Source organism: Galeopterus variegatus, unplaced genomic scaffold (assembly GCF_000696425.1).
Source record: "Galeopterus variegatus unplaced genomic scaffold, G_variegatus-3.0.2 Scaffold1961, whole genome shotgun sequence".
In the NCBI taxonomy this organism is placed as follows: domain Eukaryota; kingdom Metazoa; phylum Chordata; class Mammalia; order Dermoptera; family Cynocephalidae; genus Galeopterus; species Galeopterus variegatus.
The window spans coordinates 182,684-206,955 of record NW_007728072.1 but is presented as its reverse complement, the minus strand read 5'-3'; the positions used below and the strand labels follow the sequence as shown (position 1 = coordinate 206,955).

The following is a 24,272-nucleotide window of genomic DNA, read 5'->3' as shown; positions in this document are numbered from 1 at the left end:
ATTGCTGGTGATGTCCACATAAGAATTTAAAATGATAGAGGCTCTAGACCTGCCCCAGGTTCTAAACCAGCCCAGAGCCAGGACAGTCCACACAGCCCCACGCTTCAGGCCCACCCAGTGCCAGGTTATCATCCCTGGCCTCAAGCACTAGGCTGGCCCATGCACATAGGCTCAGGACTACCCAATGCCAGGCTGGTCCCTATGGCCACACCCTCAAGGCTGAACCCTGAAGCCCCACACTTCAACAGACCCAGGGTCCAGGACCATTCCAAAAGAATCCACCACTGGTTGGCCCCCACAGACCCGGCCTCCAGGACCACCCCTGGGGATCTAGGTTCCAAGCTGGCCCCCATGGTCCCAGGACCCCCACCAGACATTGTGGACCTAATCTCCAGGTCAGCATTCACACACCCAGCTTCCAGGCTGGTTCCCATGTCCCCAGGAACCAGGCCAGCCCCTGTAATAACTCCAGGCTTCTGGCCAGCACCCAGAATCCCAGGTTCCAGACTGGCCCCCTGGACGTAGGCTCCATGCCTACAACACCACCAAGCCAGACCCAGGCTCCAGTCTGGTACCTATAGAACCAGCTTCCAATGGACCAGGCTCCATGCTGGCCCCAGCAGATGCAGGATCCAGGTTCACCCCAGGAGACCCTGGAGCAGGACTGGCCCCTGTGCACCAAGGCTCTAGGAGCATCTCTGCAGGCCCAGACACTAGACCACCCACCATTGGCCTAGGACCCAGGCCCATCTCCACAGGTTCAAGGTTCCAGGTTCCAGAACTCAGGTTCCAGAAGCACCCCAGTGCTAGGCAACCCCTGTAGACTCAGGCTGTAGGCTTCTCCCAGTGGATCCAGTCACTGGACCCACCTCAGTGCCTTGCCAGCCCTTGAAGACTCAGGTTCAAGGCCCACCCCAGCTCCAGGTAAGCACTGCAGACCCAGAGTTAAGGCCAAAAGCACCACAAAAGCTCAAAGTCTACCCTTGAGGACCCAGGACCCAGGCCAAATCCCAAGGACCTGGGCAACTGGCCAACCACCTGCTGACCCAGGAACGAGGCCAGCCTGCCCTAGGACTTCAGCAGCATTCATGCCTGTGGGCCCTGCCAAACAGCCTGCCCAGAATCTCTGGATGAACTGACTGGTGAAGGGTTTTCCCGGACAAATCCAGTCTGCAAAGACTAGAATAAGCCTCTACTTCTCCAAATGTGCAGGCACCATTGTATAGCCACAAGATGAAGAATAATCAGAGAAATACAGCCCCACCAAAGGAACAAAATAAAGTACTAGTATCCAACCCTAAAGAAATAAGGATCTATAAACAGCCTGACAAAAAGTTTAAAATAGTTGTTTTAAGGAAGTTCAGCAGACTTAAGTAAAATACAGAGAAACAAGTCAATGAAATCAGGAAAACAATAAATGACTAATATGAGAATTGTAATAGAAGTTGAAAATATATATATAAAATATATATATAATAAAATAAATTATAAAATATTTATATATTTATATATTCTTATGTTTATATATATGTTATACATTATATTTTTATATATAAATAAAACTGAAATAATTCTGGAGCTGAAAAATACAATGAATAAAATTTAAAATGCAATAGAGAATATCAAAAGCAGAATTGTTAAAGTAGAAAAAAAAATATGTGAACCTGCAGACAGGTCTATGAAAATATACAGTCAGTGGGGAAAAAAAGAAAAAAACAATGAAAAGGATTAAAGAAAGCTTACTGGATTTATGCAACAGCCTCAAAGAGCCAATATTTGAGTTATAGGAATTTAAGAAAGAGAAAAGAGACACAAAGGAGTAGAAAGTTTATTTAAAGAAATAATAGCAGAAAACATACCAAATCTGGCAAAAGATATAAAGATACAGATACAGATAGATTCAAGCCACCTCCCCCCAACCCCCCAAAACTATACCAAGACATATTATGATCAAACTATCAAAAATCAGTGAGAAAAGAAATAAAGCACACGTAAGGGAGCTATAATAAGGCTACCAGCAAATTTCTCGTGGGAAACATTACAGCCCAGGAGAGCATGGGATGAAATATTTAAACTGCTGAAGGAAAAATACTGCCAACCAAGAATACTGCACCCAGCAAAGTTGGTCCTTCAGGAATGAAGGAACGATTAAAAACTTTCCCAGACAAACAAAAGTCAGGTGAGTTCATCACCACCAGAACTGTCTTACCAGAAATGCTAAAGAGGTTCTGCAAGCTCAAATACAAAATGCTTATTAGTAACAGAAAAACATATGAAAGTATAAAACTCACTAGTAAAAGTAAGTACACAAATTCAGAAAACTGTAATATCATAATAGTGGTGTGTAAGTCAGTTTATCTTTATTATAAAGGTTAAAAGACGAAAGTATTAAAAAAGGATAATAGCCACAATAATTTTTAAGGGATATACAACATAAAGAAGACCCAATCATATGCTGCTTAAAAGAGACTCACCTTGCCTTTAAGAACACAAATAGACTGAATGTGAAAGAATGGAAAAAGATATTCCATGCAAATGGAAATCAAAAGAGAGCAGGGGTATCTACACTTAAATCATATAGAATAGACTTTTAATCAAAAGCAGTAAAACAAGACAAAGAAGGTCATTATATAATGATATAAGGATAAATTCAGTTAACATCCCCAGTACTGTTCTCAAGAAGCTATAATAATTATAAATATATATGCCCCTAACATTGGAGCACTTACATATGTAAGGCAAATATTAACAGATCTGAAGAGAGAGATAGACTGTAATATAATTTTGCTAAGGAACTTCAATATCCCACTTTCAACAATTGACAGATATCCAGACAGGATATCAATAAAGGAAATATTGGACTTGAACTACACTTTAGACCAAATGGACCAAACAGATTTATACAGGACTTTCCATCCAACAGCAGCAGAATACAGTCTTCTCAAGTACACCTAAGACATTCTCCAGAATAAATAATATGATAGGCCACAAATAAGTTTTAACAAATATAAGAAGACTGAAATCATGTCAAGTATCTTTTCTGACCACAATGGTATTAAACTAGAAATAATTTACATGAGGAATTGCAGAAAATTCACAAATACATGGAAATTTAACAACATGCTCCTGAACAAACTAACTGGTCAATGAAGAAATTAAAAGAAAATTTAAAAATATCCTGAGATAAATGAAAACAGAAACACAATACACCAAAACATATGGGATGCAGCAAAAGCAGTTTTAAGAGGGAAGATTATAGCAATAAACACCCACATCAAAAAAGAAGAGAGACCTCATATAACCTAACATTACACCTCAAAAACTATAAGAAAAACAAACCAAGCACAAAGCTGAAGAAATGAAATAATAAAGATAAATGAAATAGAGACTAAAAAAAAGATAGAAAAATCAATAAAACTAAGATATGCTTTGGAAAAGATAGACAAAAACAAACCTTTAGCTAGACTAAGAAAAAAAAAGAGAAAATTGAAACAAATTCAGAAATGAAAGGAGACATAAAAACTCATACCACAGAAACACAAAAGATCATAAAAGACTACTATGAAAAATTATACAAGTACTAATTGGATAAATTAAAAGAAACAGATAAATTCCTAGACACATACAACCTACCAGGACTGAATCACAAAGAAATAGAACATCTGAACAGACCAGTAATGTGTAAGGAGGTTGAATCAGTAATAAAAAGTCTCCTATCAAAAAAAAAAAAAAAAATCCTAGGACTCAAAGACTTCACTGCTGAATTCTACCAAACGTTTAAAGAATTCATACAGTTTCTACCAAACACTTCAATAATTAATAAAGTTTCTCAAACTTTTCCAAAAAATTGAAGAAAAAGGAATACCTGTATTTTCAAACTCATTTTATAAGGCCAGCATTACCCTGATACCAGAGCCAGACAAAAACAAAAGAAAAGGAAATTATAGGCTAATATCCCTGATGAACATAGGTTAAAAAATCATAAGCAAAATACTAGCAAACCAAATTTCACAGTAAATTAAAAGGATTATACACCATAATCAAGAGGGATTTATCCCTAGGATGCAAGGATGGTCATAAATCAATAAATGTGATACACTATATTAATAGAATGAAGGACAAAAACTGTATGATCATTTCAATAGGATACAGGAAAAGCATTTGACAAAATTCAAGATCTTTTAATGATGAAAACTCTCATCAAATTAAGTATAGAAGGAATGTACTTCAGTACAATAAAAGCCATATATGACAACCCCACAGCTAACAGCATACTCAATGGTGAAAAGTTGAAAGTTTTTCCTCTAAGATCAGGAACAAGGCAAGGATGCCCAATCTCACCATTTCTATTCAACTTAATACTGGAAGTCTTAGCCAAAGAATTAGGCAAAAGAAGTAAATAAAAAGCATCCAAATAGGAAAGAATTTATATTTTCTGCTTGCAGATATCATGATCTTATATACGCAGAAAATCCTAAAGACTCACCAAATAACTATTAGAACTAATAAACAAATTCAGTAAAGACGCAGGAAATAAAGTCAACATACAAATATCAGTAGTGTTTCTATACACTGACAATGAACTATCTGAAAAATAAATCCAGAAAACAATCCCATTTACAATAGCTACAAAAAATAAAATACTTAGGGAGGAGTTCCACTCAAGATGGCAGAATAGATGATCCCCAGTATCACTCCCCCAAATCAATGAATTTACAACTATAAAAATGTAACATTAGCCAAGTTGGGACCGCTGGAGCTCTGGTGAAGAGGAGGAGAGACCTATGGAACTCATGAAGGCAGGAGAAACCACGATGAGAGAAAGAAAAAACTGCTCTGAGCGTTTCGGGCTGCCGCTGCTTTAATACTGGAGCACATGGAGCAGGAGCCAGCAGAAGCTGCAGCTGTGCCCTTTAGATGGAGTTACTTGGAGGTGGAAAGGGAGAAGAGGACTTTGGTGGCCCCCCCCAGACAGCAAGACCACTAATAGGGTTCCCATGGACCCACGTAGGAGCAAGGAGCCAGAACAGCTGAAAAAGGGGAGCCATTCAGAGGCTGGTGAGTCATCACAAGGGACTGGCATGGGCCCATCCCATGGGAAGTGTTTGGAGCATGGGCAGTGGGGGAGATGGGCCCACTGGGAGAACACTGGGACACAGCAAGGACAGCCAATCCACCACACAATGAGTGCAGGAACACTCAGAGGAGATTGGTCAGGAATGCAGAATTGCATGGGGTGCAGGGCGATGAAAAAACTCAGGCCCATATCAGAGTTTCTACACAACCCAGGTGCACTTAGTATCTAGAGAGCCGGAAGTCCCTATAAGGTCAACCACTAAACCCCGAACTGCACAAAAAGTCGTCCCTAGGGAAACAGCAGCAAAGCAGCAATTTACCTCAACCACACAGTTCAAGTACTGGTTCCCACAGGAAGTTCCCCCGTGTTAGGAGCAAGCAAAGGTCAAAAACAGTTCCAGCCCAGACACACAAATCCAGTCACCCCACTGGGCATCACCCACTTCAACAGTGAAGCTATAGATTACTTCAATGTCTTCCCTGGGTGTACAAGTCTCTGTCCAGAGCCCCAGAGAGCACCAGTGAGTCACCCACTATAGATGAACATCCTATTATCCCCATCAAAGCCTAAGAGTACTAATCCCAACCCCCAGGACTCCCATTCAGAGTCATCCATTTAAGCTGAGGAACTTCAGACTACCCAAGAACACCTATCCGGGTCACTGGACACTAGCTGGGGTGCCAACTAGGCTGCTCAAGGCCACCCACCATAGCCAAGGAGTGACAGGGCATGCAGACACTTTTCCAAAGAGCCCAAGATTTTGCCCATGACCTTGATGACTCAACCTAATGTCACTAACTTCAGCAACAAACTACTGAGTTCCCCAGTGTCTAGGCCATGGAGGCACTCACAGACAACTCCAAGGTTGAATACAGTCAAAGTAACCACACAAACAGTACACAACTAAGTCTATCCAAAACCAAAACCAAAACACTCTATCAAATGTTCAATAGAAAACACATCTACAGGAGTGAGTCTGTCCTCAAAAGCCACTCCTGAGTAGTAAAAGAAGCAACTGCTCAACCAGATGCCCAGACATCAATTTAGGGATACTAGAAATATGAAAAAACAAGAAAATATGCACCCCCAAAGGAATACAATAATTCTCTAGTACCAGTCCCCAAATAACAGGAAACCTATGAAATGGCTGAAGAGGAATTTCAAGCAACAATCTTAAGGAAAGTCAATGAGATGATGCAATGAAATAAAAAAAAAAAATGTCCAGGACCTGGAGAATCTTTATAAAGAGATAAATACCTTAAAAATGAATGTAGTAGAACTTGGGAACTGAGGGATCAATTCAACAAAATAAAAAAATACAATTGAGACTTTAGCAACAGGCTAGAGCAAGAAAAAAGAATTTCTGACCTGGAAGACAGGCTTTTTGAAATAACCAAGATGGACAAAAAATATAGAAGAATAATTTTTTAAAAAATTAAGAAAACCTACAAGAGTTGTCAAACAACCTTAAGTATACAAGCATCAGAATTATGGGTGTTCCAGAAGGTGAGGAGAAAGAAAAAGGCATTGAAAGCCTATTCAATGAAATAATAGTGGAAAACATCCCAGTTACTGGGAGAGATTAGAACTTCCAGATCCAAGAGGCTCAAATATCCCCAATCAGATTCAAATGAAAAAGGTCTTCTCTAAGACACATTATGGTCAAACTGTCAAAAGCCAAAGACAAAGAGAGAATGCTAAACATGGCAAGAGAACAGCACCAAGTCACCTATAAGGGAGTCCCCATCGGAAACTTTATAGGCTGAGAGAATGGGATGATATACTCAAAGTACTAAAAGTAAAAAAAACCTGCCAATCAAGAAACTATACCCAGCAAGGCTATCCTTCAGAAATGAAGGAGAAATAGCATATTTCCCAGCCAAAGAGAAACCATGGGAGTTCGCCACCACATGACCAGCACTACAAGAAATCCTCAAGGGAGTCATGCCTCTGGAATCCAAAAAATGATAATCACCACCATGAATACATGAGAAAAATCAAACCCACTGGTAGAGCAGATATGTAAATAAGAGAAAGAAACCATATCTTACAACTTCAAAAAAACAACAAACACTGAAGACAAACAATAAAAGGGAAAGAAAGGAATGAAAGATATTTAAAATAATCAGTGAAAATCAATAAAATGCCAGAATTAAGACAATAACTTTCAATTACAACTCTAAATATAAATGGATTGAATTCTCCACTTAAAAGACACAGATTGGCTGAACGGACTAAAAAGCTAGGCACCTCACCTATAAAGATTCCCACAGACTAATAGGGAAGGGATGGAAAAAGATATACCACACAACTAGAAACCAAAAATGAGCAGCAATAGCTATTGTAATATCAGACAAAATAAACATTATGCCAAAAAATAAAAAAAGACAAGGTCATTATCTAATTATAAAGGGATCTATCCAGCAACAGGATATGACAATCATAAATATATATGCACCCAACACTGGAGCACCCAGATATATAAAGCAAACACTATTAGACCCAAAGAGAAAGATAGACCCCAATTCAGTAATAGTTGGGGAACTGAACACCCTTCTCTCAACACTGGACAGATCATTTAGGCAACAAATCAACAGAGAAATACAAGATTTAAATTAAACTTTAGACCAATTGGACTTGGCATACATCTATAGAACGTTTCATTCAACAACTACAGAATATAAATTCTTCTCATCAGCACATGAAACATTCTCCAGGATAAACCACGTGTTATGCAACAAATCAAGTCTCAACTAATTTTTTAAAAATGATGTCATTTCGAGTATCTTTTCAGACCACAGAAGACTAAAACTAGAAATCAATAACAAATGAAACTTTGGAAATCATGCAAACACATGTAAATTAAACAACATATTCCTTAACAATGTATGGGTCAAATAAGAAATTAAACAGGAAATCAAAAAATTTCTTGAAATTAATAAAAATAAAAACATATAATATCAAAACCTATGGAATACTGCAAAAGCAGTACTAACAAGGAAGCTTATTGAAATAAATGCTTACATCAAAAGAATAAAAATACTTCAAATAAATAACCAAACTTTACACCTCAAAGAACTAGAAAAACAAGAACGCAAAAATCAAAAAATTAGTAGATGGAAAGAAATAATTAAAATCAGTGCAGAACTGAATAAACAGAAAAAACAATGATACGAAAGATCAACAGAACAAAAAGTTGGTTCTGTTGAGAAGTTAAATAAAACAGACAAACCATTACCTAGACAATCTATAAAAAGAAGAGAAGAGATGCAAATAATAAAAATCAGAAATGAAAAAGGAGACATTACAACCAATATCACACAAATAGAAAGAATATTAGAGACAACTATAAACAGCAATATGCCAACAAATTTGAAAACCTGAAGGAAATGGATAAATTTCTAGACACATACAAACTACCACAACTGAACCAAGAAGACAAAGAAAACCTGAACAGACTGATAATGAGCAATGAGATTGAAGCAGTCATCAGAAGTCTTCCAACAAAGAAATGCCCAGGAAGAGATGGCTTTACTGATGAATTCTACTAATCCTTTAAAGAAGAATTAATACCAATTCTTTTCAAATTGTTCCAAAAAATTGAAACAAAGGCCATTCTCCCAAACTCATTCTATGAGGTCAGCATCACCCCAATATCAAAACCAAAGATACAACAGAAAAAGAAAAAAAACAGGCCAATATCCTTGATAAACAGATGCAAAAATCCTCAACAAAATATTAGCAAACAGACAACAGTATACCAAAAAGATTACACATCATGATCAAGTGGAATTCATCCCAGGGATTCAAGGATGGTTCAACAAACACAAATCAATAAATGTGATATACCACATCAATAAAATCAAGGCAAAAAATCATATGATCTTCTCAATAGATACAGAAAAAGCATTTGACAAAATTCAACATCCTTCATGATAAAGACTCTTAGTATATTAGGTATAGAAGGAAATTATCTCAACACAATAAAAGCCATATGTGAAAAACAGATCACCAATATCATCCTGAATGGGTGATAAGAACAGGAACAAGACAAGGATGCCCACTCTCACCATTCCTATTTAACATAGTACTGGAAGTCCTAGTCAGAGCAATCAGGCAAGAGAAAGAAATAAAGGGCATGCAGACTGGAAAGGACAAAGTCAAACTGTCCCTGTTTGCAGATGACATGATCCTTTATATAGAAAAACCTAAAGATGCAACCAAAAAACTCTTAGAGCTGATAAACATATTCAGTAAAGTTTCAGGATACAAAATCAATATACAAAATTCTGTAGCATTTTTATACCTCAACAATGAACTAGCAAAAATAAAAATGAAATCAAGAAAGCAAGCCCATTTACATTAGGTACCAAAAAAATAAAATACCTATTAATAAATTTAACCAAGGGGGTGAAAGATCTCTACAATAAGAACTTAGAGAAAATTATATTAAGTGAAATAAGACAGGCACAGAAAGAGAAATACTGCATATTATCACTAACTTGTGGAAGCTAATAAAAATAAATAAATGTTCAAACAAGTGGGGAGTGGGGGGAAGAGACAACAATACCAATAAATCCTATGGACTTAGAGAAAAGTACATTAAGAGAAATAAGCCAGGCACAGAAAGAGAAATACCGTATGTTCTCACTTATTTGTGGGAGGTGCTAAAAATAAATAAATAAATATACAAACAAACAAATGGGGGGGCAGGGAGAGACATAATCATAACAATTCCTTGAACTTGTTAAGACAAGTGAACAGATATGTTGTTGATGTGGGGGGGGGGGGGAGAGGAAAGGGGGAAAAGGAGGAATTGGTAAAGGGACACAAAAATTAGCCACATTGTATATTGATAAATTTTTTAAAAAACTACAAATCTCTGCTAAAAGAAATTTAAAAGGACACAAAAAGATGGAAAGACATTCCGTGGTCATAGAGTAGAAGATTTAACATTGTAGAAAATTCCCTGTTACCAAAGCTATTTACAGAGTCGATGCAATCCCAATCAAAATACCAATGACATTCTTTACAGAAATATAAAAAACAATCCTGATATTCATATGGAACAACAAAAAAACCCAAAGAGCCAAAGCAATCCTGACCAAATAAAAATAAACCTGGAGGCATTAAACTACCTGACTTCAAATTATACTACAAAGCTATAGTAACCAAAACCACATAGTGCTGACATAAAAACAGACACTTAGACCAATGGAACAGAATAGAGAACCCAGAAGCCAACCCACACACTTACAGCAAACTGATCTTTGACAAAGACACCAAGAACCCACACTGGGGACAGGACAGCCTTTTCAATAAATGGTGCTGGGAAAACTGGATATGCATGAGTAGAAGAATGCAACTAAACTGGTACCTCTTGCCATATATCAGAATCAACTCAAAATGGCTTAAAAGCATATAAAGACCTAAAACTATAAAACTCATAGAAGAAAACATAGAGGAAACACTTCAGGAAGTAGGACCGGGCAAGGGTTTTATGAATATGACCCCCAAAGCACAGGCAAGAAATAAAAGAAATAATAAATGAGATTATATCAAACTAAAAATCTTCTGCACAGCAAAGAAAACAACCAACAGAGTGAAAAGACAACCTACAGAATGGAAGAAAATATTTACAAACTATACATCCAACAAGGAAGTAACATCCAGAATATACGGGGAACTCAAACAACTTAACAGTGAAAAAATAATAATAATCTGATTAAATAATGGGCAAAGAATATGAACAGACATTTCTCAAAGGAAGACATACAAATGACCAGCAGGAACATGAAAAAAATGCTCAACATCACTCAGCATCAGGGTGATCTAAATCAAAACCACACTGAGATATCATCTCACAGCAATTAGACAGGCTATTATCAAAAAGACAGAGAATAACAAATGCTGGCAAGGATATGGAGAAAGGGGAACCCTCCTACACTATCACTGGGTCTGTATATTAGTACAGTCATTATGGAAGACAGTATGGAGGTTCCTCAAAATCGACAGAACTGCCATATGATCCAGCAACCTCACTGCTGGATATATTCTCAAAGGAATGGAATTCATCATGTTGAAGTGATATCTGCACTCTCATATTCATCGCAGCTCTATTTACAATAGCCAAGAGTTGGACCTGACCTGTATGTCCACCAACAGATGACTGGATAAGGAAAACATGGTGTATGTAGACAATGGAATACAACTCAGCCATAAGAAAGAATGAAATTTTTCTATTTATAACAACTTGGATGAGCTTGGAGAAAATTACGTTAAGCGAATAAGCCAGGGACAGAAAGAGAAATACATGTCCTCGCTCATAAGTGTTTCTTTCTTATAAGAAAGAAACAAACAAAGATAGAACAATCACAATAATATAAGTTGAACTTTCAGAAGGAGAGAACAGAACTGTAATTACTAGAAGTGGGAAAGGGCGAGGATGATAGGGTTATCAAGAAAATAGTTAATGGACACAAAGAATGCTTACATTTTTTTCAATGATGAATATGCTAATTATCCTGACTTGATCATCATGTATTATACACAGGTATTGATATTCAACTCTGTACCCCCACAAACGTGTAAAATCAATTATGTTTCCACAAAAACTTTTTTTGAAAAAAATTAAAAATAGACAAAAGACCTGCATAGATGTTTCTCAAAAGAAGACATAAAAATGGTCAGGAATGGATAGGAATGTGAAAAAAATGCTCAACCTCACTAATTATGAGGGGGCTGCAAATTAAAACCACGGTGAGATATGACTTCACACCAGCTGGAATGGTTATTATCAAAAAGACAAAAGGTAACAAGTGTAGGTGAGGAAAAGGGAAGCACTGTACACTCCTGGTGGGAATGTAAATTGGTACAGCTATTATGAAAAACAGTATAAACTCTCCCCCCAAAATTAAACACAGAACTACCACATGATCCAGCAATTCCACTACTGGGTATGTAGCCAAAGGATATGAAATCAGTATGTTGAAGAGATGTCTGCATTCCCATCTTCTTTGCAGCATTATTCACAATAGCCAAGATATGGAATTAAGCAAAGTGTCCATCAAGAAATGAATGGATAAAGAAAAGGTGACATATATACACAATGGAATACTATTCAGTCTTAAAGAAGAAGGAAATCCTGTCATTTGTGACAAGATGGATGAACCTGGAGGACATCATGTGAAGTGACATAAGCCTGGCACCAGACAAATACTGCATGATCTCACTTATATATGGAAGCTATAAAAGCAGAACTCATAGAAGTAAAGAGTAGAATGGTGGTTACCAGAGGCAAGAGTGGGAGAACAGGCAGGGGGAGATGTTGGTCAACGGGCACAATGTTTACAGTTAGACAGGAGTAATATGTTTTTGATATTCATCCTACAGCATGATGACTAGTTATTAACTACAACAATGTGTTATATACTTCAAAATTGCTAAAAACAGATTTTAAATGCTCTCACCACAAAAAATAAGTATCAAAAAATAAGTATGAATATATTAATTAGTTTTGTTTAGTCATTCCACAACATACATATACTAAAACATCACATTGTACTCCACAAATACTTACAATTATTATTTGTCAATTAAGATTAAAACATTTTAAGGGAAACAATTATCTATTCATATTAAGGTTGAAACTAGTTTATTTTGCAAATTATGATATACAAGTGGTTCATAAATTTTCCACTGTTCCACCTACTATGCTTAACTAATATCAAACTTTGGCAGGTGATGATGGTTTGCAAAGTGTAAGCCAACAAAAACAAACAAACGAGGGCCGGCCCGGTGGCGCACTGGATAGTGCGCCGCTTGGGAAGCGCGGCGGCGCTCCCGTCCGAGGGTTCGGATCCCACATACAGACCGGCTCCCGCTCACTGGCTGAGCGAGGCGCGGGAGCAACACCGAGGCTTGCGATCCCGTTGCCGGACACGGAAAAAAGACAAAAGACAAAAAAAAACAAAAACAAAAAAAACAAACGAAAACCAAGATGCCCAATGAACTAATAATTAAGAAGGAGAAACCCCAATAGAGAAGAAATTGTCCTCAAAGACCTTTATCCAGGAATCTGTCTTACATAAAACTCATGCAGTTGAAGGGGTAGATCAAGTAAACACATTTCCCAATTTGTGAGCTGAGATCACAACCTCAGATGTGTTCAGTGACAGTCAGTTAATCTGAATGTGTGAAGCATCAAGTCTTAGATAACAAAGAATTGTGATGACAATGACTACCTGCAAAGTACAGGTTCCACCTAAGGTCTCGTGTGTGTGTGTGTGTGTGTGTGTGTGTGTGTGTGTGTGTGTGTGTGTGTGTGTAGTATGTGTGTTTATACACTGTGCACTAAACAAAGAATGGCTGTGAGCTGATTTCTACCTGTGGACCACCAGTTTGTGATGTCCATTTCAACCAGACTAAGTTGAATGCTTCTTTCCATTTTTCGCTTTGTAAAAAATTTTTGTTATTGGTCATCTAGTTCCAAACATTTCATTATCGATCCTTTCCTTTATTTTCAATTTTATAAGAAGAATCAAAGACTCAAAAATTTCTTGGGAGAAAGTGAATATATTAATTTTAAGTTTCATTTTAAGGAATTAGAAAAAGGAATTTCATCAAGTGCATCTCATCTTCTGAAGTTCTCCCATTCTTTCTACACAAAACACAAGAGGAGAGATTTCATGAGATGCCAGCTGTATAGACTGGGTGACTGATATAAATCAGGTGTAATCAAGATTAACTAAGAAATATTGGCATCCTAAACACTAAGAACTGAGCTGTAAAGCAAAACATCATCTTAGTTTCATTCTGCAGGAAAAGAACAAAATGCCATTAACTAAATGTTGGTCTTATCTTGTAGTGTCTCAAAGAACCAGTTTTGACTCTAAGTTCACTCATGCATATTAGTGGGAGACAGGATGTCTGCACAACCAACCCAGTTCAATTATCTGTTTCTCCGTACTATGACATTCATCATTATGGAAAGGAAAGTCTGGCTCCGATGACAGTTGTATGTTATACCAATACTTGCGTAACAGCACAGTTTAAGTGTACTCCCACAGCGCATAATTCAAGTACTAAAATATTCACATGCACAGCTGATGAGCAAAACTATTTACATCAAAATTGTGATTAATACTAAGAGTTTTTGCTCAGTACTTAAACACTATGAATTTAAAAGGTATTTTTCTTCACATACATTTTTAGATAGAACACATTCCACTTTCTCCTTTCAGAACATTCAGAATTATGATAGTCAGAATTTATGACAGAATTATGACAGCACCTTGGAAGGTTTTTCAAAACTGGACTACAATTGCGAATTATGTTAAATATGTACGGAGGTGAACAAAGATTTGAAAGTAATGTTTTAAATGCACAAAATTATATTGGACAGGTTGAATTACATGGGCCTTTTTCATTTTGTTAAATTGTGTTAATGTTGACTCGGTGTGAATCCAATGAAAATTATTTAAAGCTCAGATACTTACTGTGGTTGGAAAATAACGACTAGTTTTGAATTTTTTCAGAGCCATAGAAGAGGTGTATGTGCCCAGAAAGAGGATGAAAGACATGAGTGTGATATCCGGAACAAAATCGCAGCTGTTCCCCACGAGCTTTCCTCCGTACTTCAAACACTCCTTCTTTGACAAAAATGCCCAGTCAAAGGTAGTATTATGGTACTGAAAAAGAAAAAAAAAATTAAATTTTCTAGAGAACACTGACATATCAAAAGCAGCTTTTGATACTTGAGGGGCTATATAGGGATTATGCTAAAAGTTTCTGTAAAACTGTCTGAAGATAACCACTAGAGGGTGAAACTTGATGAGGTGTTAATGGAATAACAGGTAATAGGGGCCAAGAGGCTAGCAATTATTGAAAACACAATGAGAATAATGTAATTCGTTACCTAGTTTGGGCTACAGCCTTTCAATCACTTTATTTGTTCAACAGAAACAAACCACAAAGTCCTTCTTTCCTGTCAACCTTCCTGAGAGTAAACCAAGACACATTAATATCCCAAGTCTCAAAATATGAGACTCTATGAAACACTTCTATTGTTCAAAAAGTACTTACTTTTGTAATGCACAGCTTCTTATGCTTCTACCTGATGGCCCTATGGTTAATGCTCTAAAAGTAAGAGTAAGTTAACTACTCAATTACCAAGCACTTTCACAAATAAATGCTATTTCTTTTCTAACAACTAGAGACTGGTGATTTAAGGAATTAAACTATAAAAGTGTCGATGGTTCCTGCTTTTTCAAGTGCACATCCTAATAAAGTATCACTTTTTTCTTATTGACTGTGGGTCAGCACTATGAGCATCTGCTACTGGAATCTGCTGTGATGCCGCTGAGGCTGTGGAGTTATGTATGGGCTATCCATCCCTATGTTTCATGGCCTCAAGCGTACAGGTCCGTTTTCATGTATTGCTGTCATGCTGTCAGTGCTTCTCTCCAGCAGTTCACTCCTGTTCCTATTTCTGTGCCTAATATAGGAGAATCCTTTTGTTGCCATAGTGGATAGGACCAATGCACCCATTCCCCAGCTAGTCTGAGCATTAACTACTATCAGTTCTCAGCTGGCCCACTCTCTGGAGAACTGCCATTAGCCACACAAGGGCTACCTCACTTGGAACATTATGCCCTCTCACAGCCAAATACTGACCAACACTAACCGGGGGTATAAAACTACCACCCTGTCTCAAAGTGGTAGTAATTCTATGATACAGTTTATGCTCCAGAGCTCCCCACAGGATCAGGCGGAAGCTACACCCAGCTGAGACCACAACCTTTTTTAACTGTTTCCCTGTCCTATACTGCTTTTTAATAAGACCACTCTCATTAAATTACATGCACCTGAAATCCCTGTATCAGAATCTGCTCCCAAAACAGCTAACTTACTTGAATTACTATTCAACCAAAAGTGAATAACCTCTAAGCCTAAGGATCTTTTTCTGGAACATTAGAGTTCGGAGGAAACTCAGAGATAATGTAATCAGATTTCTCACCCCTAGTATTCAATGGTATTGAAAGACAGACATTCATCCGCTGCTTGAACATTTTCTGCAACGAACAGTTTCCTGGTAGCTCATTCCCTTGCTTAACAAAATTTCTGCACAACTCTTTCTTATACTGATATTTGAGCCTTCTTAAATACTTATCCTGTAAGTGAGTTTCTTCTGCTATACAGAGAGATTTCTTGCATACGGTGACAATTATGGCTACTTCCTCGAGAGAGATTTTCAAAATCTGATCTGTCCAAATGGACACCAATGTGGCTGGGTGGGAAGAACTGGGCGTATTAGGTTAGAAACATTGTAAATACCTGTAACTTTATTCCACTGAGGTCCAGGGCTAGTGGGTATGTCATGTGCTAACAGAACAGTAATTTAAGACACCTTGCAAAAAAATGTGGAAAGATAAATTTCTCTTGAAGAGTTCTACCTCACACCAAACACATCATCAACATCTTTTACTATTCAATCAATTCTCTTAATGTGTGTGATCTAGTCATAAAAGAAGAGTCTCTCACCAGAAAGAATACATATTTTTATAGAGCTCAAAAGGTAAAGTGCTTACATAAGTCAATAAAAAATAAACTCTAGAGCTTTCCCTGAATTATTTTTTCTATATTAGTTTCAACTTGTAAACAGCTAAATTGCATAATTGCTCTTTTATCAAACTCTACTTTTGAAAGGTGATTAATCGTGTTTCATTTTGTTTTTCTGATTTCTGCATATGAATGTTTTTTTTTTTTTTTAATTTTTTATTTTGTCAATATACAATGTATATGATTATTATGGCCCACCACCGACACTTCCCGCCCTCCTCCCTCTCTCCCCTCCCCCCCAAGAATGTCCTTTCCGTTTGTTTGTTGTAACAACTACAAAAAAAGTATAGTTGTTATATCTTCTTCCCCACCCCACACCCCCCGGTTTCTTTTTTTGTGTGTGCGTGTGTGTGTGTGTGTGTTTGTGGGTAAATTAATTTGTTTATTATTATTATTTTTTTTCTTTTAGCTCCCACCAATATTTTTTTTTTTTCAATATACAATGTATATGATTATTATGGCCCATTACCGACACCTCCCGCCCTCCTCCCTCTCTCCCATCCCCCCCCAGAATGTCCTTTCCGTTTGCTTGTTGTAACAACTTCAAAAAACTATAGTTGTTTTATCTTCCCCCCCCCAGTTTATTTTGTGTGTGTATGTGTGTGAATTAATTTGTTTATTTTTTAGCTCCCACCAATGAGTGAGAACATGTGGTATTTCTTTTTCTCTGCCTGACTCGTTTCACTCAATATTATTCTCTCAAGGTCCATCCATGTTGTTGCAAATGGCAGTATTTCATTCGTTTTTATAGCTGAGTAGTAGAATGTTTTTAGCAGAGGTCATAACAGGTAACAAACTTCTCTGTTTTAAAATCATCAAAAATTTACCATAATTTCACTTCAGCACTTTATTATCACCAGAATCTTTCTTCGTAACTAGAGTTCCCCAAAGAGGTAAGCTGCATTAAAACAATCCCAACAGGCAGTGCTATTGATTTTCTTACAGAGGTACATGTTGAGGTGAAAACTATACAGATGTACATGAAACAAGACATATTTTCTTGCTTACATCAACTTAAAATGCCAATATCAGTATTTTGTAAGCCTCAAATGATTCTTTATATCATGATACAGAAAATTTAGCCTCCAAACAACATCCATCATTAAAGACTTAAGTACAAAAGCTTCCGGCAGCATGTATACACCTCAGCACATATAATATTTCAAAACACAAAGTTTCCCACTCCCATAAAACTTAACCTTCAGCTAATAAATAATTTTATTTAAGTATCACTGAAAAGGCATCTATATTATTTTTGTTATTTTGGTGTTACTAATCCATATAAGCTGATATCCATGAAGGTTAACTCCATAAAACTTCAGGCAGGGTCCATATCATAAACAAACTAACCCACAACCACTGCTACCACCCTTGTCTGGCCACCATTGTCTGCTCCAGGCTTAACGGAGAAGACTCTTAACTCATGTCACTGTTACTGTTTCTTTACACCTTGTTGGTGATTCTCACTTCTCTGTGGTTTTGATCTTTACTTCCTTTGCAAAATTCCATACATAGTGTTTAAATGGTTAAATCAGAACAGTAGGAACAAGACAAGGAGGAACATAATTTCAAAAGCCCTCTCTGCCTATTAGAACTCTCACAGCACATTATCTCTTTTCCTTATGATGTTTATAACTTCCTATTACAACTATATTGTCATTCCCCTCGATGTCTGGTGTTAGGAGTTTGGAAATGCTTGGAGGGATATCCAATGGATCTGAAGACCTGGATCTAGAAAAGATGTCGTTTGGAGACATGGACTTAGGGGTCATCTGCAAAGACCTGACTGCTGAAGTTAAAAGACTTAAACTACATAGGGAAAATGTGCTGGAAAAAAAAGAGTGCAAAAGATTGAGGGTATCCACAATGGTAGTGAACACATGGCAAAAGACTAGCAAAAAGTCATCGGAATGATGGGGAAAAGAAGTACAATAAGCTGAGAAATGAGTGGGAGTGAAAAAATTGTGAAAGCAGTTACAGACTATTTTTTCAAGAAATACAATAGCAAAAGAATAGGCTAGAACAGCCAAGCATTGCAAGGGCAAGACAAGTTCTTTGGGGTTGGTGAAGACTTTTGAGGTGTTTGTGGTGAATGAGAAAGAATCCAGTTATGTGGATGAGAGGGAAAATGGGGTGAGGGGAAAACAAGAATGGAAAGAGGAAGATGAGAGAGACAGAGACTGACTAGGACTTAGCAACTGTTTGGACTGTGGATGGGTAAAAATTAAAAGTGATGAAAGTATAGAGCCTGAGAACCAAACGGACTGTGCATCACTAAAAAATAAGAAAGAAGGAAAAGAGCAGATGAAGACAGTAGCAGAGTACAGTTTAGGATACAGTAGGAACCAAAGAAATCTCAGCTGATTGAAGGAATGAGATCTTTCATCAGGTCTGGAATACTTGACATATTCAAGGAAGTTACCTACCAATTTATCTACACTTTTTATCTGGAGAACATAATTAAAGTAAAATAAACTTTCAATTTAGTGGTGCCAGGTAATATATAAGATTCTCAGTTACATGTGAATTTCAGCTAAACAATGAATAACATTTTTTATATAAGTATGTTCTATGCAATATTTATAACATACTTATACTAAAAAATTCTTCAATATTTATCTGAAATTCAAATGTAACTGGACACCCTATATTTTTACTTGCTAAATTTGGCAACAATATTTAAATTAGATATAGAACATTTTGAGTAACACTAGCATCTGGAAAATAGAAAAATCTGGCCAAAAGAGAATAGAAAAAGCACTAAAACCTGATTGCATAAATGAACTAATAGAAGCATTAAGGGAGTGATAACTTAAACAACTTTTAAGTTTCCTTGGAGAAATAAAATATGTTCATTTAAATATTAACTAATAATATAAAGCAGTAAAAGAAAGTGTCTAAATGAGTGGTACAGAGATTAGGGGATTAGAAGAGGGAGTAATCAACTTCAAGTGCAGAGAAGAAACATTAAATTAGCCTTGAAAGTACCGGTCCTTGTTGAATTCTCCTATTCAAAAGGCAGTAGGACTAAGAGTAGCAGGACAGCAAAACTAAAAAGGAATGACAGGGAGAGTAACAAAAGCCAATGGATAAGGAATAAAAGTGGCAAACTTTGGATGTGTGTTTCCTTCTGTACTGGCAAAAAGGAAGAGGTAAAGTATTAGACAGAGAGACACACCATGGGCAGACATGCTGATATGGGGACATACAATGCTTCACTCATTTATCCAATAAGTACTTTATCAAAAATTTATTGAATGCTCACCACGTAGAGCAGCTAACAATGCGTGGATCAGATGAGCTGAAGCAGATTGTTTGTATAAAGGAGTAGAGAGAAAACAGATTTAAAGGAAATGGGACCAAGTTGCTGAGGGTCTGAACTGAGGTCAATCTCATGAAAAGAGATTTCAATCTATTTTTCTGGATCTCATTTTCAAGAGAATTATCGTGCTTGTACTGCATGGATTTGCTGGCAATTCTTAAAAGTAGAATGCATACTAAAGAATTTATTTTAAAATTTAAAATACCATAGCACCCTCCCCAAAGAAAAAGGTGAAGGATATGTGATGGGCAAAAGGTTGACAGTCATTGAGGCTGGGCAATGTGAATATGGAGTTCATTGTACTAGTCTTGCTATTTTAATACAAATTTTATTTATTTATTTTATTTGAAATTTTCCATAATATTTTTTAAAGCAGGAACATGTAATCTTCAAGGAGATTTAAGGACAATGGGTTTTACACTTGACTTTCTCAATGGGAGAAAATCACAAGGACACACAAGATTAATATGACAATCCATTTCCTTGAAAATGAATCTTAATTCCTAGAATCACCCTGAAGGTATATCAAATCAAACCACTTTTGCTTCCATGTCTGACTGTTGAGCAGAATTTATGTGACTGTAATAGTTCTCAGTCCTGTGATTAACAGCATCTCCATGTAGATACTATGCTTCACTGGGTAATAAGAAAAAAAAATTAAAGGTTCTACATTACTCTCCTTGAGGACTGACGATAAAATATGGGCCTTTTTAAATATAAATGAGGGTGATACTACAAATAAAAGCATCAGGGTTAAAAAGTTGATATACTCATTTAGGATTTTTTTTCCCACGGTGGGTGAGCCAGATTTGCAGTAATCTGCAATTTTACCTTATCACCTACAGCATGCATTTGAGCTGGAGTTGTCTCTACTGTTGTGAAATATCAAAACTAACTTTTTATTCTGCTTGTGATTAAGATTACAGAAAGTTGCAAGAGAGCATTACTCCCATCCTAACAACCAAAGCAAGCTGGATAAGCTATAAAATCATTGTTCTTAAAATCTACCAGAGAGATGAGGATGCAAAGAAACCTAAATAAACTAGACTCCAAAACGTTCCAAGCAATTCATAGGAGAAAAGAGACCCATGGCTTCCTCATTCTTGGCAGAGCAATAGATGGAAGTAAGGAAAAATAAGTAAAAGCTTTAATGAATTTTTAATGACTGCATGTAGACTGGGATGACAGATTAGAATTCAGAGGAACCCTATGCAGGGCTGTACCCACCCACCAAACTTTCTCATGGTCTTTTCCAAGTGCACAGGTAATCACAAAAGACTGAAGGCTGGAGAGGAGAGCTGACAGAAATCCCCTTTTAGGCAAACAGATCCTCCCCCAAGTGCGAGAAAGCCACTTTCTTAAGATGGGAGGCAGAGGAGAGCTGAGAGAAACTCCTCTGAGACATTCAGTGACTTCTGAAAGGGCTAAGGTGTCTCCTCTCTGAAGGCTGGGGGCAGTGTAGTTGGGCAAAGAAAAATCTCCCAAGGCTCAGAAAGGTGGGGTATAAAACAAGATATAGATCATTCCATGGGATTTTCTGGAATGATGGAAATGTTCTACATCTTGTCTGGATAGTGGTTACATGGGACACACAACTGTCAAAACTCATTTCAATGAACACTTCAAAACTATGAGTTTTAAGGTATGCCTCAATTTAATAAAAAACAACACAAAAAGGAATTTGATGTGAAAAACAAATACTAACTGATCCTTTCAATCACCTCCGCAGAAGAGACTGACATTAGATTTTGAAGTCTGGTCTTTTCCTCTGTGAGCTGGTAACTGGAAGCCAACAGATTTTAATGATGCTCATTTAGATACAGTGTGGATAAGCTGCGGCTGGTCTCAAAGTTTTACAAGGACCTTCTAAAAAATTCTGTTTGCAGGTTGAAGGGATATACCAATTGAGAAATCTATAGGAAAACTGGTGAAGATGAGAAGAAATAAGGACCTGATGATTCCAACAATAAACAGGAATAATAAAAAAACCTGCCTTTTTATCTCAAGGCATAGTTATTCTAGAGTTCTAATCTCTGTCTAAATGCTCTAATGCCCCCATTTTCCTGCTCTTTCCCCCTGAAAACACACCCCTACCACTAGGAAGAAGAAAGCTTGTCTTCAGGCTAATGAAGCTGAAAGGAAAAGGCCTTCCTTCCTCTGACAGGATGTTCTCAGGGCCTCATGAGAGGAGCCTCACTAGCGGGGGGGGATGCATGTCACTTCTACTGCACCTGCTCTCATAATCTAATTATGGCTGAAATGAAAAGAAGGAAATTAAGTCCTGTTGATGGTACATCCTAGGAAAGATTCAGGGTAGGAACTAACATGGCTAGGCAGAGAGAGGACTCAGCAGCCTCTCAGAAGCAGTGCCCCCAATTTCTTCTCTCTACTAACCTTCTGAGTTATGGTGGCAGCATGGCCTAGTGGAATGACAATATCTAAAGAGAATAATAATGGTACCGAACATTGACTGAGAGATGAGTATGCGCCAGACGCTATGCTAAGTCCTGCCTATCTATTAATTTGACCTGTATAGTACCTTTGAGGCAAGTACTATTATCATCACCATGTTACAGACAGGATACTGAAAAGGGTCCACAGCGGAAGTAGTGGAGTCCTGCATTTGAAACAAGGCAGTCTGCCACAAAAACTCAATGGCTAGCAGTCCTTCCACAAGAAACAATATGCTGCTTCCCCAAAGAATGGAAATAAAGCAGATTCTAGAGTTAGATAGTCCTGAGTTCAAATCTTGATTTTACCATATACTGGTGATAGAGCCTTTGAAAGGACAGTTTCTTTAAAACAGAGGTAATATCTATCAACCCATAAAGTTATTGTGAGAATCACAGTCAATTAATATAAACAGCCTGGTTCCTAACAGGTTTTCAATAGATGGTAGTTATTAATGACAATCATATTACCTCTTTTCAATACTCATTTCTGAATTATTTACCTATATTAACATGTGTTCATATATGTGCGTGTGTGCATGTATGTGCATGCATACACAAAATATACATAAAGGTATTGATATGGGTGGGAGAGGAGAAAAGAAGGATAGAATATAAGTTGTTTTTCATGATCTGTCTCTCTCTCACACATACACACACACAATTTTTTTGTAACTTCTTTCCCTAGAGGTACTAAACATAGCAACTTACCATTTTAATTAAGGTTTTCAAATTGACACGCACACAAGGGGACTATTGCCCTAGAATATATAGTATCCATAGGAATTGAGAGGGTAAACATTTCAATTTACAAACATCGAGCCATCTTGGTGTACCAGCAATAGCACAGGTCTTGGAACCACCCAGACATCAGTTCAAATCTTTGTTCTACTAATTTGTGGCTATGTAACCTAGAGCAAAAAAGGTTACTTACCTTCTGGACCTTCAGTTTCTCTCATCTGTAAAATGCAGATAATTATGCCTGGTAGTTTGTGCTAGTAATTATAATATGTGTAAAACACCTGATCTCTAGTGGATGTTCTACAAATGGTAGCTAAATCATAATCAATATTAGGCATCTAAGTCCTCTATCATAGTCATACCAGAAGTCAATCAGAACTTCCATTTGTTTTCCGTGAATCTTATTGTAACATCTTATTATACTTGCATGTCAATTACTGGAGTCTCTTCCAGAACTTGCCCAAAGACAAGGCTTAAAAATTCATTAATTTAAAGTTTTCCTTGATTAGTTACAAAAAGAATTAAGTTAGGAAACAATCTCTTTTTAAGTCAGTGGAATTTTTATTGCAAATTAGCTTATGTTTTTTGTTAATTAGGTTTTTTCCATAATGAGAATTTTAATTAAAATTCTTTAAAATCTGGAGGAAAGTATTTTCCTCTGTATTTTAGGCAAGTCCTTTTAGGCAATAGGCTAGCTGGCTGAAAAACTGAAAATTAAACTCTTTTCTGTTTGTGGCCTTTAAAACACATATACAAACTCACACACACAAACACACACACACACACACACACACACACAAAATCAAACATGGAGGAAATAGAGAGGGAAGGTTTGAGAAAAGTCTGAGAAAACTTTACCAGTAAGGAAAGATGTCCAGAGAGCAGTAGAATATGAAAACAAGAGAGAAAAAGGGTCATGCCAGAGTTGCCCAGGAAAAATACAAAACATCATCTTTGAAAGGGATGTTGTGGGCACTCACTACATAATATCTATAGAAGTGTTCTAGTCTCCTGAGAGATGGGCACTCTATCAATACAAGGCATTATGGTTTCCGTCTTTACA

At 37.1% G+C, this 24,272-nt stretch overlaps 1 protein-coding gene across 2 annotated transcripts in view; it reads right to left on the bottom strand.

Annotated features, from left to right (window-relative positions):
• Positions 1–24,272, bottom strand: part of SLC4A4 (solute carrier family 4 (sodium bicarbonate cotransporter), member 4) — a 209,139-nt gene that overhangs the window by 49,420 nt on the left and 135,447 nt on the right. For both annotated transcript variants that reach the window (XM_008579814.1, XM_008579815.1), the window contains exon 13: positions 14,575–14,766. In XM_008579814.1, coding sequence (XP_008578036.1) covers positions 14,575–14,766 — 192 coding nt within the window. The remainder of the gene's footprint in view (positions 1–14,574; positions 14,767–24,272) is intronic.